The sequence below is a fragment of the Notamacropus eugenii genome, chromosome 3 (genome assembly GCF_028372415.1).
Source record: "Notamacropus eugenii isolate mMacEug1 chromosome 3, mMacEug1.pri_v2, whole genome shotgun sequence".
Lineage (NCBI taxonomy): Eukaryota > Metazoa > Chordata > Mammalia > Diprotodontia > Macropodidae > Notamacropus > Notamacropus eugenii.
In genome coordinates this window covers 284749769-284764919 of record NC_092874.1, presented here as the reverse complement: position 1 = coordinate 284764919, position 15151 = coordinate 284749769, and the positions used below count along the sequence as shown (strand labels likewise).

The 15151-nt window shown below is 41.3% G+C and overlaps 1 protein-coding gene across 2 annotated transcripts in view; it reads left to right on the top strand.

The window, feature by feature from the left end:
* GNPTAB (N-acetylglucosamine-1-phosphate transferase subunits alpha and beta) overlaps positions 1–15151 on the top strand; it is a 93755-nt gene that overhangs the window by 49971 nt on the left and 28633 nt on the right. For both annotated transcript variants that reach the window (XM_072655730.1, XM_072655731.1), the window contains exons 11-16: positions 4824–4947; positions 6099–6302; positions 7185–8227; positions 9528–9727; positions 10438–10657; positions 11874–11987. In XM_072655730.1, coding sequence (XP_072511831.1) covers positions 4824–4947; positions 6099–6302; positions 7185–8227; positions 9528–9727; positions 10438–10657; positions 11874–11987 — 1905 coding nt within the window. The remainder of the gene's footprint in view (positions 1–4823; positions 4948–6098; positions 6303–7184; positions 8228–9527; positions 9728–10437; positions 10658–11873; positions 11988–15151) is intronic.

The window sequence follows — 15151 nt, the reverse complement described above, 5'->3', positions numbered from 1 at the left end:
TTTACATTTCTCTGATCAGTAATGAATTAGAGCATTTTTTTCATATGGCTGTAGACAGCTTTGATTATTCCATCTGAAAACTGTTCACACTTTTGATCATTTATCAGTTGAGGAATAACTTATTTTGATCGATGTGGCTCAATTCCCTATGTGTTTGAGAAATGAGGCCTTTATCAGAGAAGCTTGCTTCAAAATTTTTTTCATAGTTACTATTGCTAACTGTGTTTCCCTCCATCCCCTTCTCCCGTTTATCTTGTTCTCTCTGTCCTTTCACCCTGTCTGTCCTCAAAAGTGTTTTGCTTCTGACTGCCCATTCCCCCAATCTGCCTTTCTCTTATCTCCTTCCCCTCCTACTTTCTTGGAGGGTAAGACAGATTTCTCTGCCCAATTGAGTGTGTCTGCTGTTCCCTCTTTGAGCCAGTTCTGATAAGAGAAGGTTCGCTCACTCCCCCTTAACTCCTGCCCTTCCCCTCTACTGTAAAAGCTTTTCTCTTTGCTCTTTATGTGAGATCATTTATCTCATTCTATCCCTCTCTTTCCCTTTCTCCCAGGATATTCCTCTCTCCCCCAAAGCAATGACTTTCAGTTCTATAGTTCTCTTTTTAAAAAATATATTCATGTCTTCAAGCAAGTTTATTGTTATTCAGAAATAGCCCTGTACTGCATAGTACTTTTAAAATTAGGAAAAGAATCACAATTCCTTTGCCATTGTAAGAGTTTCTGTTCAAATTTCTGATAGAATCTTATGGTTGAAAGGGTTAATGTTGAGCTTTCATATACTTGTTCACTCACCATGAGAGAGGATTATGCTTACAGACTTACTAGAACAGTCTCAAATTCAAAGAAAAAAGATACAATTTTTAATGAAGCTTTGCTCTATAGTGAATTTAGGAGGAATTGAATGGAATTAGGTTATTACTTGTACTCATTTTTGGTTGAGATGCAATCCTACTGGTCCAGAGTGAATACCTTGACCTGAGGCCAGTTTGTCACATGGTTGGCCTCTTGTAATTCTGTTGTGATCCTCAGGCACATTATTGAACCTAAGACTGCATTGGCTATTGGAGGGTTAGGCATTCATCTATTCTTAGTGTTAGATCTAGTAGACCTTAGAAATATGGAGCCATCGCAGTGCTTTTATAAATGAGGAAATCTGAGCCCAGAGAGGCTAGCATTGTTCAACTTGCTTACTAGGATCTATTACGACATTTGGAAGGAAATCCTTGAAGTCTCTCATTTCCATAGAGAGAAGGGAGGGCTACACGTTTTCTTTGGGTTCAGGGACTGACAAGAATTAGTTATGATCTGGGATTTTAGACCTGAATCCCTAGACCAAAGTTGATGAGAACCAGTGAATCTCCCTGTCCAGTTAAGGGAGAGCCACCCTTTTTTTTTTTTTTTTTAAATTTATTTTTATTTTTTTTATTTTTATTTTTTTTAATGTTTAACAATCACTGCCATACAATTGCGATTTTATCCCTCCCCACCCACCCCCCACTACCTCCCTCCCTCCCCACGACTGCATACAATTCTGTATAGATTCTACATATACTTTCCTATTGAGTATATTTTCACTATAGTCATGCTATGTAGTCAGACTAAGATAAATGAAAGAATCCGTATAACAAATCAGAACATGATACACAAACAGATACACATACACAAACATGATCTGCTACATTATGTGAGTGACTTCCATATTTCTCTCTCTGAGTGTGGAAGGCATTTTGCCTTGAGGTCCACCATTGGGATTTTTTTTTTTTTCAGAAGTTCTTGTGTTATTACAAAAATCTAAGTCTACCAGAAAAAACTCTCACACACTGTGGTTGTTGCTGTGCATAAAGTTCTCCTGGTTCTGCTCCTTTCACTCAGCATCAGGTCATATAAGTCCTTCCAGGCCTCTCTGAAGTCTTCTTGTTCATCCTTTCTTATGGCACAATAGTACTCCATTACATTCATATACCATAATTTATTCAGCCATTCCCCAATTGATGGACATCCCCCTGACTTCCAGTTTTTGGCAACTACATAGAGTGCTGCTATAAATGTTTTTGTACATGTGGGACCCTTTCCCATTTTTATGATCTCTTGGGGATATAGTCCTAGTAGCGATATTGCTGGGTCAAAGGGTATGCACATTTTTGTAGCCCTTTGGGCATAGTTCCAAATTGCTCTCCAGAATGGTTGGATGCGCTCACAGCTCCACCAACAATGAATTAGTGTTCCAACTCTCCCACATCCTCTCCAACATTTATCATTTTCTTGTTCTGTCATGTTTGCCAATCTTATAGGTGTGATGTGGTACCTCAGAGTTGTTTTGATTTGCATCTCTCTAACCAATAGTGATTTAGAGCATTTTTTCATATGATTATAGATAGCTTTAATTTCTTCCTCTGAAAATTGCCTGTTCATATCCTTTGACCATTTATCAATTGGGGAATGACTTGTATGATTATACATTTGGGTCAGTTCTCTATATATTCTAGAAATGAGGCCTTTATCCCCGAGCTTAGCTGTAAAAATTTTTTCCAATTTACTACATCCCTCCGGATTTTGGTTGCATTGGGTTTGGTTGTGCAAAAACTTCTCAGTTTAATGTAATCAAAGTTATCCATTTTGCATTTCATAATGCATTCTATCTCTCCTTTAGTAAAGAATTCTTCCCTTCTCCATAGATCTGATAAATACACTATTCCTTGCTTCTCCAGTTTATTCATGGTATCAATCTTTATACCTAAATCATGTAGCCATTTGGACTTTATTCTTGTGTACGGTGTCAGGTATGGGTCTATGCCTAATTTCCGCCACACTGTTATCCAGTTTTCCCAGCAATTTTTATCAAACAATGAGTTCTTATCCCAGAAGCTGGGGTCCTTGGGTTTATCAAACAGAAGGTTGCTATATTCCTTGCCTACTGCATCTTGAGTGCCAAGTCTATTCCACTTGTCTACCTCTCTGTTTCTTAGCCAATACCAAGTGGTTTTGATAATTGCTGCTTTATAGTACAGTTTGAGGTCTGGTAGCGCTAGGCCACCTTCCCAGGCATTTCTTTTCATTAGTCCCTTTGATATTCTGGACCTTTTGTTTTTCCAAATGAATTTTGATATTATTTTATCCAGCTCTAGAAAGTAATTGTCTGATAGTGTAATTGGTATGGCACTAAATAGGTATATTAATTTGGGTAGAATTGTCATTTTTATTATATTAGCCCGGCCTACCCATGAGCAACTAATGTTTTTCCACTTACTTAAATCTGACTTTATTTGTGCAAAAAGTGTCTTGTAATTGTGTTCATATAGGAGAGCCACCCTTTTAACTTTTATGTGAGATTAAGAAAAGTGATTATTTTAGAGAGTTGCACCCTTGAGCCTTTCATTTGGCCTTGGTAATCCTAAAAGGAGGCAGCCTGGTGCAGTGAGAAGTGTGCTGGATTTAATCATTGAAGGATCATAGAGACTTCTCCTCATTTTTAGATGGGGAAACTGAGGTGCAGAGAAGTAAAGTGACATGGCCAGGCTCACACAGCTTGTGTCTGAGCAGGATCAGCACTCTGCGAGTTTGGGTGCTCAGCCGCCATATTGCCTTGCTGCCTCTCAGGACCTGAGTTCACATCTCAGCCTGTTTCTTCACCTGTAAAATGAATGACCGCCAAAATGCTTTCACTTTTAAATTTATCCTGTGATCCCAATAGACTTTAGAACCACAGGCCACTTGTTACAAAATGCAGTTTACAAGGAAGTGTGAAGCTTGCAGGTGGGTACCTAACAGGCACCAGAGCAAGATGTGTGAGGCCATGGCAGTAGATGGATGGAAAAAGATTTGGAGTCCTAATCGACCTCAGACACAGCCTGTAAGCCTGTGTCAGTGAGGAAAGAGGGCTCCCAAGGAGCCTGAGATAGTGTGCTGCATTCAGGGACCAGCAGTGTGCAGAAGACACCAACACTGGAACGGAAGGCTGAGCACTTAGCGACTTTGGCAAGACCATGTTTGTAGAGTGGCTTAGATCTAGGAATCACCCTTCACGGGAGAGGTGGAGTTGCTGAAGGGGTGACAGGCATTTAGGAGACTCAGAGCCACATCCTGAGGTGAGCCAGGGAGGTCATGGTGGCTGTCTAGGCTCTGGCGGGTTGTCCTGTGGGAAAGAATGAGGTAGTCTTAATGTCTGGGCCCCTAGAGGGCTCCAGTGAGGTGCAGTTACTGGGAGACAGGCCGACCTTCGGTGTGATGGATGGTGTTCCATTCAGAGGTGAATGGTGGTCTGGAGGAGCCTGGGCAGGGATGCCTGGGGCTAGGGCAGATGCCAGGCTCCCTTCCAGCAGGTAGGATTCTGCACTTCAGGAAGAGCTGGCAAGGCAGTCTATTTCCCTTACAATAACATTTCACTGTAAGGAGGTAGCTCTTTTCTGAGTGATGCAAAGCCGTGGCAGAAACAGAGCTGAACCCAGTTTTTCTAGGCTCAGGGATGGTCATTAAATGTTTAGATCTCAAGAAGCTGTATTCCCAAGGTGCCAGCTACAGGCAGAGTAATTAAACAGGGTGAGGGGCAGGTGTGGGAACGGGCACCATGAGAACAAAGAGAGAGATGGCAAAAGGGGGAGAAAGCAAGAAGGGAGGGAGGGGATCAGCGGAACAAGGAGCTGAACCAAGTGCTCTGGTTGCTGTTAATGAATCTGGAAGCAACTGTCAGTTGTTTAGCCTTTGACTGGCTGAGATCTGAGCCTCTGGCACTGGACTTTTTCCAAGTGTCCAGTAGATAGGTTTTTGGAGTCCTGACCTGTTGATAGAGATACAAGAAGTTAACCACTTCTCTTATTACCCTGTAGGTTTATTTGACCTGGCCTGTTCCCAACTGTGCTGAGGGCTGCCCCGGCTCCTGGATTAAAGATGGTTACTGTGATAAGGCCTGTAATAATTCAGCATGTGATTGGGATGGAGGAGATTGCCTGGGTAAGAATGGGTGCAGACACAGGGAGGAAACACTTCTTAGGTCCATTGTAAAACAAGCAGTGTTAGAGCTTGTACAATCAGTCAGAGTTTGTCTCTTCTTTTACTTAGAAGGCACTGTCCCTGTGCTAGCTGGGAATCTGAGAGCAACCTTTTTACTGATTTAAAGTGAGTAAATCTGGAATGCCTCAGGTGCCAAGCCTAAATTGCTGCCATTGATTTCTTAAAGAATGTAATGACTAAGGTCTCCAAAGCATAGTGAGCTGGTGCAGTGGAGAGAGCGCCTGGCCTAGAGCCAGGAAGACCTGAGTTCAGATGTGGCCTCACACAGTTACCAGCTGTGACCCTGGTCTAGTCAGTTGACCCTGTTGACCTCAGTTTCCTCATCTGTAAAATGATCTGGAGAAAGAAGTGGCAAACTCCTCCAGCCTCTCAGCCAAGAAGTCCTGAATGGGTCATGGAAAGTCAGACAGGACTGAAGAGATTAAATAATAAAAGAACAAAAAAATGCTCAGTCCTGAATAATCACAACAAAGCACATTCCTCACAGTAGCCTGGTGAGATAAGGGAGTAGAGGAGCTAAGTAATGCCCATTTCACAGATGAGATACCTGAGACTGCAGAGGGACCTACCTGTAGTCGTACACCTAGGACCCACTCGAATTTGGCCTAGAACTTGAGGCTCTTCCTGTGTATACTCATGGCCCAGCCAGCACTTATTAAGCACTTACTGTGTCCTAGACCTTGTGCTGGGTCAGATCTGGGGTCACAAGGTCAAAGGATGAAACAGTGCCTGCTTTCAGGGGTCTTTTATTCTATTGAGAGAGACAAAAAGTGCACATGGTAAGTGCAGAATGAATTTCAAAAGAGTAACTACAGGATAGTTAAGGAGAGGGAGCTCTAGAGTTGTGGCAGATAGGGAAAGGCTTCATAGAAGGTAAGGTTTAAGTTATACCTCGAAGGAGAAGAGGTATTCTGTAATGTAGAGGTAAGCAGGAAGTGCATTCTAGACATGGAAACCAGCAAATGAAAAGACACAGAGGTGGGAGATAAGTATCCGGTATGAGAAACAGAGAGGAAGTCATTTCCAAGAACAGAGGTAAATTCATTACATTTTCAAAACAGTGTGGTAAGAATCAGTCTCTTCTCTTTCAGGTAACAGTGGCAACAACCGATATGTTGCTCCAGGGGGTAGCCACAGTGGCAGGGCAGTTGGACCCCCCTGGCATTTTGGTGGTGGAATAAGTGGTATCTCTTACTGTAACCAGGGGTGTGCCAATTCTTGGCTCGCAGATAAGTTCTGTGATCAGGCGTGCAATGTGTTGTCTTGTGGCTTTGATGCTGGCGACTGTGGACAAGGTACGTGACCTGCTGATGGAAGGGATGAGTATGTTGTTGAAAAGTGTTGAGTGCTTTTTTTAAAGGGACTCTTCTGTAAAATTACATTTTGGCTCAGAACCAAATCATGGTACATTTCTAAGTTGGGACTGAGAGGACATGGTCCTTTTGAATACTGTAGAAACTGAGAAAGTTTCTTTTCCTCCTGTTACTGGCATTTGGTTATTTTAGCTAAGTAATCTCAGATTTCAAAAAATGCTGAAAGCAAGATAGATACACATACACAGAAACAATGATAAAAAGTTTCGGGATGGGATCACACAAGTTTGGCTTAAATGTATTGTATTGGAAATAAGTGTACAGAAAAATGAAATTAGCCCCTGGGATGTACTGGCATAGTGCCTTATCTCCTTGATATTTATTAAGTATCTCCTGTGTTCAAGGCTTTGGTTACTGGGGATATAGAAGTGAAAACTGGTACTTTGCCCGTCTCCAGGGAGCTTACACTTTTCATGGCAAACAAATGTGCATATATATGACAAATAAGACTGTTCCGAGTGCATCAGAGGGGGCCATCACAAAAAAAAGGTGCAATGAATTCACGAGAGGGGTTGGAAAAGGAATCACTTCTGGTTGAGGGTAGATGAAGATTAGAGTCTTAAGCTGAGGCACAAAGGAACTGCAAGACTCATTGGTAGAGATGGCAGAGTCAGTCTCAAGTGTGCATGCCCATGGCCAATGTTTGCAGCTTGCCTAGGGTCTAGCAGTGAGAAGTAAAGAGAAAAGAAGAAAAAGATCTACTCCTGCCCCCTTTTTTAATACCAGATCTGTGATTTCATTGGTGCAGGACTGAACTTCCCTCTACCAATGCAAAACATTCAAGTGTTACGGTATTTTTTCTAGATCATTTTGATGAATTATACAAAGTGACTCTCATCCTGAACCAGACTCACTACATTATCCCCAAGGGAGAATGCCTCCCCTATTTCAGCTTTGCGGACATTGCCAAAAGAGGAATTGAGGGGGCCTACAGTGACAATCCAATCATCCGCCATGCCTCTGTTGCTAACAAGTGGAAGACAATCCACCTCATACTGTACACTGGCATGAATGCCACCACCATACATTTCAACCTCACATTTCAAAATAAAAACAACCAAGAGTTTAAAATGCAGATCTCAGTAGAAGTGGACACTAGGGAGGAGCCAAAACCTAATATTACCACCGAGAAGCCTCATTCAAGTCTGGTTAGCCCCACCACGCCTCTACCAGAGGCTGAAATCCTATTTGAAGATGTTCCAGAAGAAAAACGCTTCCCAAAGTACAAGAAACATGCAGATGGCTTTCAGGAAACTATAAAAATACCCCTTGTAAATGTCTCTGAACTTCCGAAAGAAGTTCAACTGAGTCTGAAGAAGCTGGATGGAAAGCTGGAGGGTGGTGACATTACTCTGAAGGGATATAACCTGTCCAAGTCTGCCCTGCTGAGACCATTTCTGAAAGGAGCTCAAGTCATCGAAGTGAAAGCTAACCAGATTGTAAAAAGGGAAAAAGACTCCTCAAAAAGTGAGCATCATACCAACCTCCCCAAAGAAAATTCAGAAAATGCTGATGGTGTGAAGAAAATAGACTTTGCAGTCAGAGGGACTGGCGGGACAGTCAAGGCAGATGAGAGGCATCAGTATCACTCTTTATCTCAGGACCGAACCAGTAATGCTTCTACCAAGAAAGTTGGGGATGGCGTTGGCTTCAGAAGAACCACAGTTGTCCCAACCCAAGACCAAAGGGCCCAGGGAAAGGAGGAGAGGCTTACTGAAGGGCATGCTGCTGACAGTGAGCTAGGCAATGGTGGAGTATGGCCTGGAAGAAAACTTCAGGAATATGGTGGGAGCTATCCAGGATTCTTGCCTTGGGAAAAAAGGAAGTATTTCCAAGATCTTCTTGAGGTAAGTCACATTCAGCTTTCTTGTTTAGAAGGAAAAAAACGATCATTTTACACTTACTGCCTGGGGTTGTTCATCATGGGGTGTTTCATGCAGAAGATGGAGCTTGAGCCATCTCCCAAAGGAAGAGAGGGGGGCTGCAGGAAATGCAGGAAGGGGCTTGGTAGGAGAGGGAAGGAAGAGTATTGGTGGATGGACCCAGCCAGGTCATGTTTCTTTTGTTGGGACTTAGAATCTCATTGTAGGCGACTCCCAGGGAAGAAGCTCCCCCAAGGGGCACTGCTCTTAGCTTGATCGTCTTGGGGCTTGTTGCTTGGTGCATTGAGAGGCTGAGAGAGTTGTTCGGGATCATGGAGCCCATGTTCAATAGAGGCAGGTTGTGTGTCCCGATCATCACGATTCCAAAAGTTTTTATCTGTTCATTGCCCCATCCCCACTACTTGCCTGCTTCCCTCTCATAAAAAATTGGGAAGGGGCACAGCAGTCAGAGGAAGGCAGGATTGGGATAATAGTTCTGTCTAGCAACAGAAGGAGAGGCAGTGTAGTGCAATGGGTGGAGCACTTGACCATCAGAAGGCCTGAGCCCTGGTACATCCCTGACCAGCTCTGTGTCCCTGAGCAGGTCATTCAGTCTTTCTAGGCCTTAGTTTCTTCTGCTGAATTAGGGTTGCGGACTAAATGATCTCTGTTAACATTCTGCAGTGTTTCCCACTTGGGCAACCTCTGGCAAGAGGACTGGGGTTCCTGCAGCACTCCTTGTCACACATTTCAAACGTAGGCTCTTTTATTTGTCCTCGTTGCTGGTTTATTCAGATGAAGTGAGATGATGGTCTTGTGTCATCCACCATATTTGTGGCTAATTTGGCCTCTCCCATTTTGTATTTGCCAACGCAAGAAACCTTATGCTTCTTTCTCTGCGTTTAAGGTCTTAGGAACCATCCTTTTTTTGTAACTACACAATTCTTAACTTGTCCATGTTGACTTCTGATACTGTGTGTTCTTCAGAGCACAAATAGACACAGGTCTCCATATCAGCAGAAAAGCAAAAGGTGTGCAAGTCCATAATAATGTTGGCAAATGCTGTTGCCCTAGGAACAGCCCATTCAAAGCACTTGCTAAAAACTAAACTACAGTTTCTGCTGCCTAGGCAGCCTTAGATTATCAGTGAAGCCATCTTGTCCTAAACTTAGAACGTTGGGTTTTTCCTTCACTGATCATCGTTGTTATTTCTTTTTATACCCAGTTCTTTCCTTTTCGGTCATTTTCATTTTACAATCTTCTGTATTTTTTATGAATTTCTTAGGAAGAAGAATCGTTAAAGAAACAATTGTCCTACTTCACAGATAGCAGATATGTTGGAAGGCAGCTAAAAGATACGTTTGCTGATTCACTTCGATACGTAAATAAGATTCTAAACAGCAAGTTTGGATTTACATCTCGTAAAGTCCCTGCCCATATGCCTCATATGATCGACCGCATTGTTATGCAAGAACTACAGGATATGTAAGTAAAAGGGGCTGTTTCTAGACTTAAGTGTCCGCTGTTTGGGATCTGTGGCAGCAGAATTTGGTGACATGTTGACCTAGCTATCTAAACCGGAGCAAAGGTCGCCTCTGGACTTGTTTTCATTCTTCAAAACCTTTTTTAAAGTTTGCTTTTAAATTCTTGATTGTTTCATCAGTTCCAGGTAAATCCTTCTCCTCCCCCTCCTCACATCTGCCCAGTGAGCTCTTGTAATAAATATTTTTAAGTAATATTTTATTCCCCCCAATTACGTATAAAAACAATTTTTAACAATTTCAAGATTTCGAGTTCCAAATTCTGTCCTTCCCTCCCTGCTCTTACTCCTCCTTGAGACAGTAAGGAATCTGATACAGGTTATACATGTACAGCTATGGAACCATAATATAACAGATGTTTAAAGAGTTAGAAGAAAAGCCATTGAGCAAAACCAACCGACCAGTATGCCACCTGTATCTGACAGTATACGCATTACTTCACAGCCACAGTCCCCCAGTGAAAGGATGAGCGGATTTCTCAGCTGTAATCCAGGCCAGCTTTGCTCTTCAGAATCATATAGGATGCAGTTGTTCCTTCCCTTTACATTATTGTAGCCATCGCGTACACTTTACCAGCCTGGACCTCCCTGTTTTATGGCATACTAATACTCTGCACGGAGCCAGCTCTGATCTCCCTGTATTATATCGGACTAGGTTTCCTGAAGAATTTGACAAGACTTCTGTTCACAAAGTACGCCACTCTGAGGACATGCAGTTTGCCTTTTCGTATTTCTACTATCTCATGAGCGCTCTACAACCACTGAACGTCGCTCAGGTGTTCGATGAAGTTGACACCGACCAGTCCGGCATCTTGTCAGATAGGGAGATTCGGACGTTAGCTACAAGGATTCATGACCTGCCTTTAAGCTTGCAGGTACTAACTAGAGATGTGACTGTAGGGTGGACATGTTCGGGGGAGGGGTGTGAGTAAGACAAGAACATGGACCTTTGTGTACTGCTTCAGAATGGTTATGGGCAGTGTTTTAAAAAAATACCTTTCATGCTTTATGCAGTGAAATTCTAGATTTAGACCTGGGGGATTGCAGTAGTTACTCAACAAAATGACAGCTTGAGTTTTTGAGATTTTGCTTTTGTTCCCCCAAGAGATTAAAATTTCATTATGACTCAAACAAAAGGCAATATGTATTTGTTGGGAAAAGCACCTGCCAGTGTCTTTTTTTTTTAAACTTGTATCAGAATGTAGCCTAAGTTAAGGCTGGCTATTATATGAAGTTTGTTTTTAATGTCTGATTCTTTAGCAGGGCAGATTTTTTGAGTCATGTCACCTGGGAAAGGCCTGACAACTGACTGTGCTAAAAATGCATTTAAAATGATCTTCCATTTCCCTTTTCATGGGTAGAAGACCTCGGGACTCTCTGGCTTGCCTCATTCAAGCTTTGGACTATTTCAGGCAGGGCTAGATCCATAGATCAAAGTTGGATGTGGCGTCTAGTCCGGCCTCATTTTATAGACGAGTAAACTGAGGCCCTGAACTGAGATGAAAGGAGTTGCCCCAAGTCGTACAATGCCAGATTTGAGCCCAGGTCCTTTGCGGAGTCAGTGTTCTTTTCTCTGTCTCCTTTCTGGAATGGAGAGGGATGGGAGGTGAATTGAGCTGAAAGGCTGTGGAGGTCTAGCCACAAGAACTAAAGAGAAAGGCCACAGTCCCCAAAGCCATGAAGCACATGCCTCTTCTTTTATCCTCACAGCCATGTTTGAAGGAATGCTTGGAGACTTGTATAAAATATTTGCTTTGACCTTGGGAAGAGGGGGCCAGAGATCAACCTTTGATTTCCCAGGATAAGGACCTTCTTCCAGGAGAGAGGCCTTCAGCCAGTGCACATGAGTAATTGCTTTGCAGTTTGTGCTCTTAGGAAGTTGCCTCTCAGAGGCCAGCCCTGTGCACTCCACAATATACCTTTTTCTATTTTTAATGGGTTTCTTAATGTTTTGCACAGTCAACTTTAAATATACTATTTTAGCATTTTTAGATATTTCATTCTGCCCTTGAACACCATTTTCTTAAAAAAGCAAATACTACTAGTCCCTGAAATGCTTATAACTTGTTTGTTCTTATTTTCTTATGTTAGGATTTGACAGGTCTGGAGCACATGTTGATAAATTGTTCTAAAATGCTCCCTAATAACGTCACTCAGATAAACAACATCCCTCCAACCCAGGAAGCGTACTACGACCCTAACCTGGTAAGAGAATTTCCTAGGACAGCATTTTTCAGAACCATAATTTAAACCCAGTAAATAGTGATTTTTCCTAGCTAGAGCTCTTGTAATTATTTCTGTAGTGGACAGCCACAGCCCTACATGATGGCATGGATGTGGTCCAAAATCAGTTCTGTCTGACTCTGGTGTACCTTGTTTCTGTTTTCCCAAGATGCTACATTCCACATTAACCTTTGTTTTGGTTAATATTTCAGTCACTTTGCTTATGCTTCTTCAGTTCATAGAAATAACAGAGGGGGTGAGATGGCCAAAAAGAATCCAAAAGTAGGGAGAAAACATTGCCAGAAGCAAAAATGTATCATGGGAAATCCACCAAGTTTATTGTTAATGTGACAGTTCACTCATACAGAGATGATCATTGACTGCACTGGAACATCTTAGAGAGGTGAAACAAAACTATTAAGACTTACTAAGTGTTTAAAATGACTTATTTTGGATAAAATTGGATGTCTGCATGGTCTGTCCAGGCTTGTGCCTCACTTGCCAAGACCCAGTATCCAAACATTTAAATGTCAAAATGGATCAGGTAGGGTCAAGGGGAACTGAGGGATCTTGTGTTACAGAGGGATTCACAGCAGAATTACTTTGAATAATGAAATGCCTTTCATATATCTGATTTTACTTTTATGGCACAGTTATGTTAGCATATCTTCATTCATCTAGTCATTGATTATTTCTGATTTTTACTATCATAAAACAACAAAGGTTACTTTTAGACCAGCAAATCTTTTTATTTTATTAATGTCTCTAGTATGTAGTCCCAACAGTGGCATTAGCAAAGCACATGGTTATGTTAGGTCATATTTGTGATTCATATTATAGCCTATCTCTACCTTTCGGCTTGCTGTGTAACGCAGAACACATTGCTTCACCTGTCTCTCACAGCGTCATGTTCTTCATCTGTTAGAAGGAATGACAGCCCATGCTTTGTAAAGAACACGTGGGCTAGAAAAGAGAGAGGTTGCACCAAGTGGCTGTGAGAACAGTGCTTGATCAGCGGGAGTTGTTGGGGAGCTATAGAGTCAGCACCTGGAATTCTAACCATGGAGGGGATGCCTGTTCTGGAAACTCCCCTTCACATCTGCAACAGAGCGCCTTTGCTGTCTAAGCCGCCAAGAGCTTAAGGGACTTGATCAGAGTCTCATAGCTGGTGTTTGTTAGAGACTACATTGAACTTGACTCTTCCTTCCTCCAAAGCCATCCCTAAATTCACTCCTTCGTGCTCCACCTCCTGTCTTGATCACAAGTTTGCCAGATTGCTCTCCATAAAGCTACAGTCATTACAGGACGGTGTAACTGTCTATTTTCCTGCAGCCTCATTAAGTTTAATTTTTAGTTATTTTTGCCATTTGGGGAACAAAGTGCTGTCTTAAAGTCATTTCAAAATTGTTTTTAATTTGAGATTTTGAGCACTTTTTCAGGTAGTCCTTAAATATCTGTATTTCCTCTTTTAAAGGTTGTCAGTTATGACCCTTGATCCTCTTACTGTTAGGTAATGATTGTGAATCTCAGAAATATGTACCAGTTTATTATAGATTCTGAATGTCAGATTTTGATCAGATGTATTTGCCACAGATGTTTTCTCCCAGTCTTTTCTTATTTGGGAAGACAGCTTTTTTGTCATATGCATTCCTTTTATCTTTATAGAAATCTAACCTATTGATTTTGTCACCATTAGTTGATTTTCATTTGTATGATAAACAACTTTTTCCTCCAGAAATGAGATGAATATACTTCAATTTTAGAAATTTTTAAAAAAAATTTTAAAAATTTGAATTATTTTAGAAATAATTTTAAAATCTCTTAGATCACTGTTCCAAACTCTTAGAGTTCAGAGTAGCATATAGTAGGAACTATAGATCCATACCCATTTTTCCTCATATGGTTCAAATACAAGTTTTTTTGTTTTTCTAGGATTTTTTTGCGGGTGTTTTAATCTTTGATAAATCCAGCATTAATTTTTATATATATTTGTTTCTATTTTTGGTTCTATTCTCTTCCATTGATTTACTTTTATGTGTTTTTTTAACCTATTGTCAGTTTCAGTCATATCAGCTCTTTGTTAAGCTTAGTTGATCCATTTGTATGATAAACATTTCTTCATTCCTTCCATCAGATTTTTTTCCCCAGAGCTTCTTCTCTTGATCATGTCTCCTTGTTCTTCCCTGTGAATTTTGTTAGGGTTTTATCTGATTTCAGGCCAATGGTACGTGAGTATTCCATTAAGTCTACACATTACTTTAGGAAATACTGGTATTTTTATTGTATTCGCTTAACATGACCACATACATGGGAGAAGGAGCAGTAATACTGTTTAGGGTTTTGGTTCTTATTTGCATAACTGAAGGGGGAACAGATTCTTTTTTTGGTGTATGATCTATGATCAGTGCTCTTTGCGCAGTATCACAAAATCCATTGCTGTCATGAACACATTTTTTTTAACTTCCCCCTCCACACTGAAAGAAATATATAGTCCTTTAACAAATATGCCGAATCAAGCACAGCAAATCTACATGTTTACCATGCCCCCAGATGTGTGCCTAACATTCTCCACATTGGGTCTGTTGCCACCCTGTTAAGAGATGGGGAGCAGGCATTGTCATCCAGCCTCTATAGGCCTGACCAGCTAAGGTACTGGTCAGAGTCCACAGTCTGAACCTTTTTTCTTTACGGTGTTGTTACTGTACAGATTGTTCTTCAGGCTCAGTTCCCTTTACTCTTTGTCCTTCAAAAAAGTGTTCCCAGGATTCTCTTTTGTTGTTTCGTTGGTCATAGTCCATTCCTTTTCTAGACCAGCTATTCAGCTGTTTCTCAGTTGACAGGCACCTCTTTGTTCCCAATTTTGCTTCAACAAAAAAAGGTGCTATAAAAATTTTGTGCATACAGTTCTTTTTTCTCTTTTTTTGTCTATCTTTGGGGTATAGGCTTAGTAGTATTGTCTCTTTACAACTGAATGATTTTGGGGACTTATCATTTTCCTTTTGTCATCTTTAACCAGTCTGATGGGTGTTGAAGTGGAAACTCAGAGTTGTTTTAATTTGCATTTCTGTAATTATTTAGTGATTTGGAGTTTCTTTTTTCCCCCATGTCTGTTAATAGCTTGGATTTCTCTGATCAGTTCCTTTGAC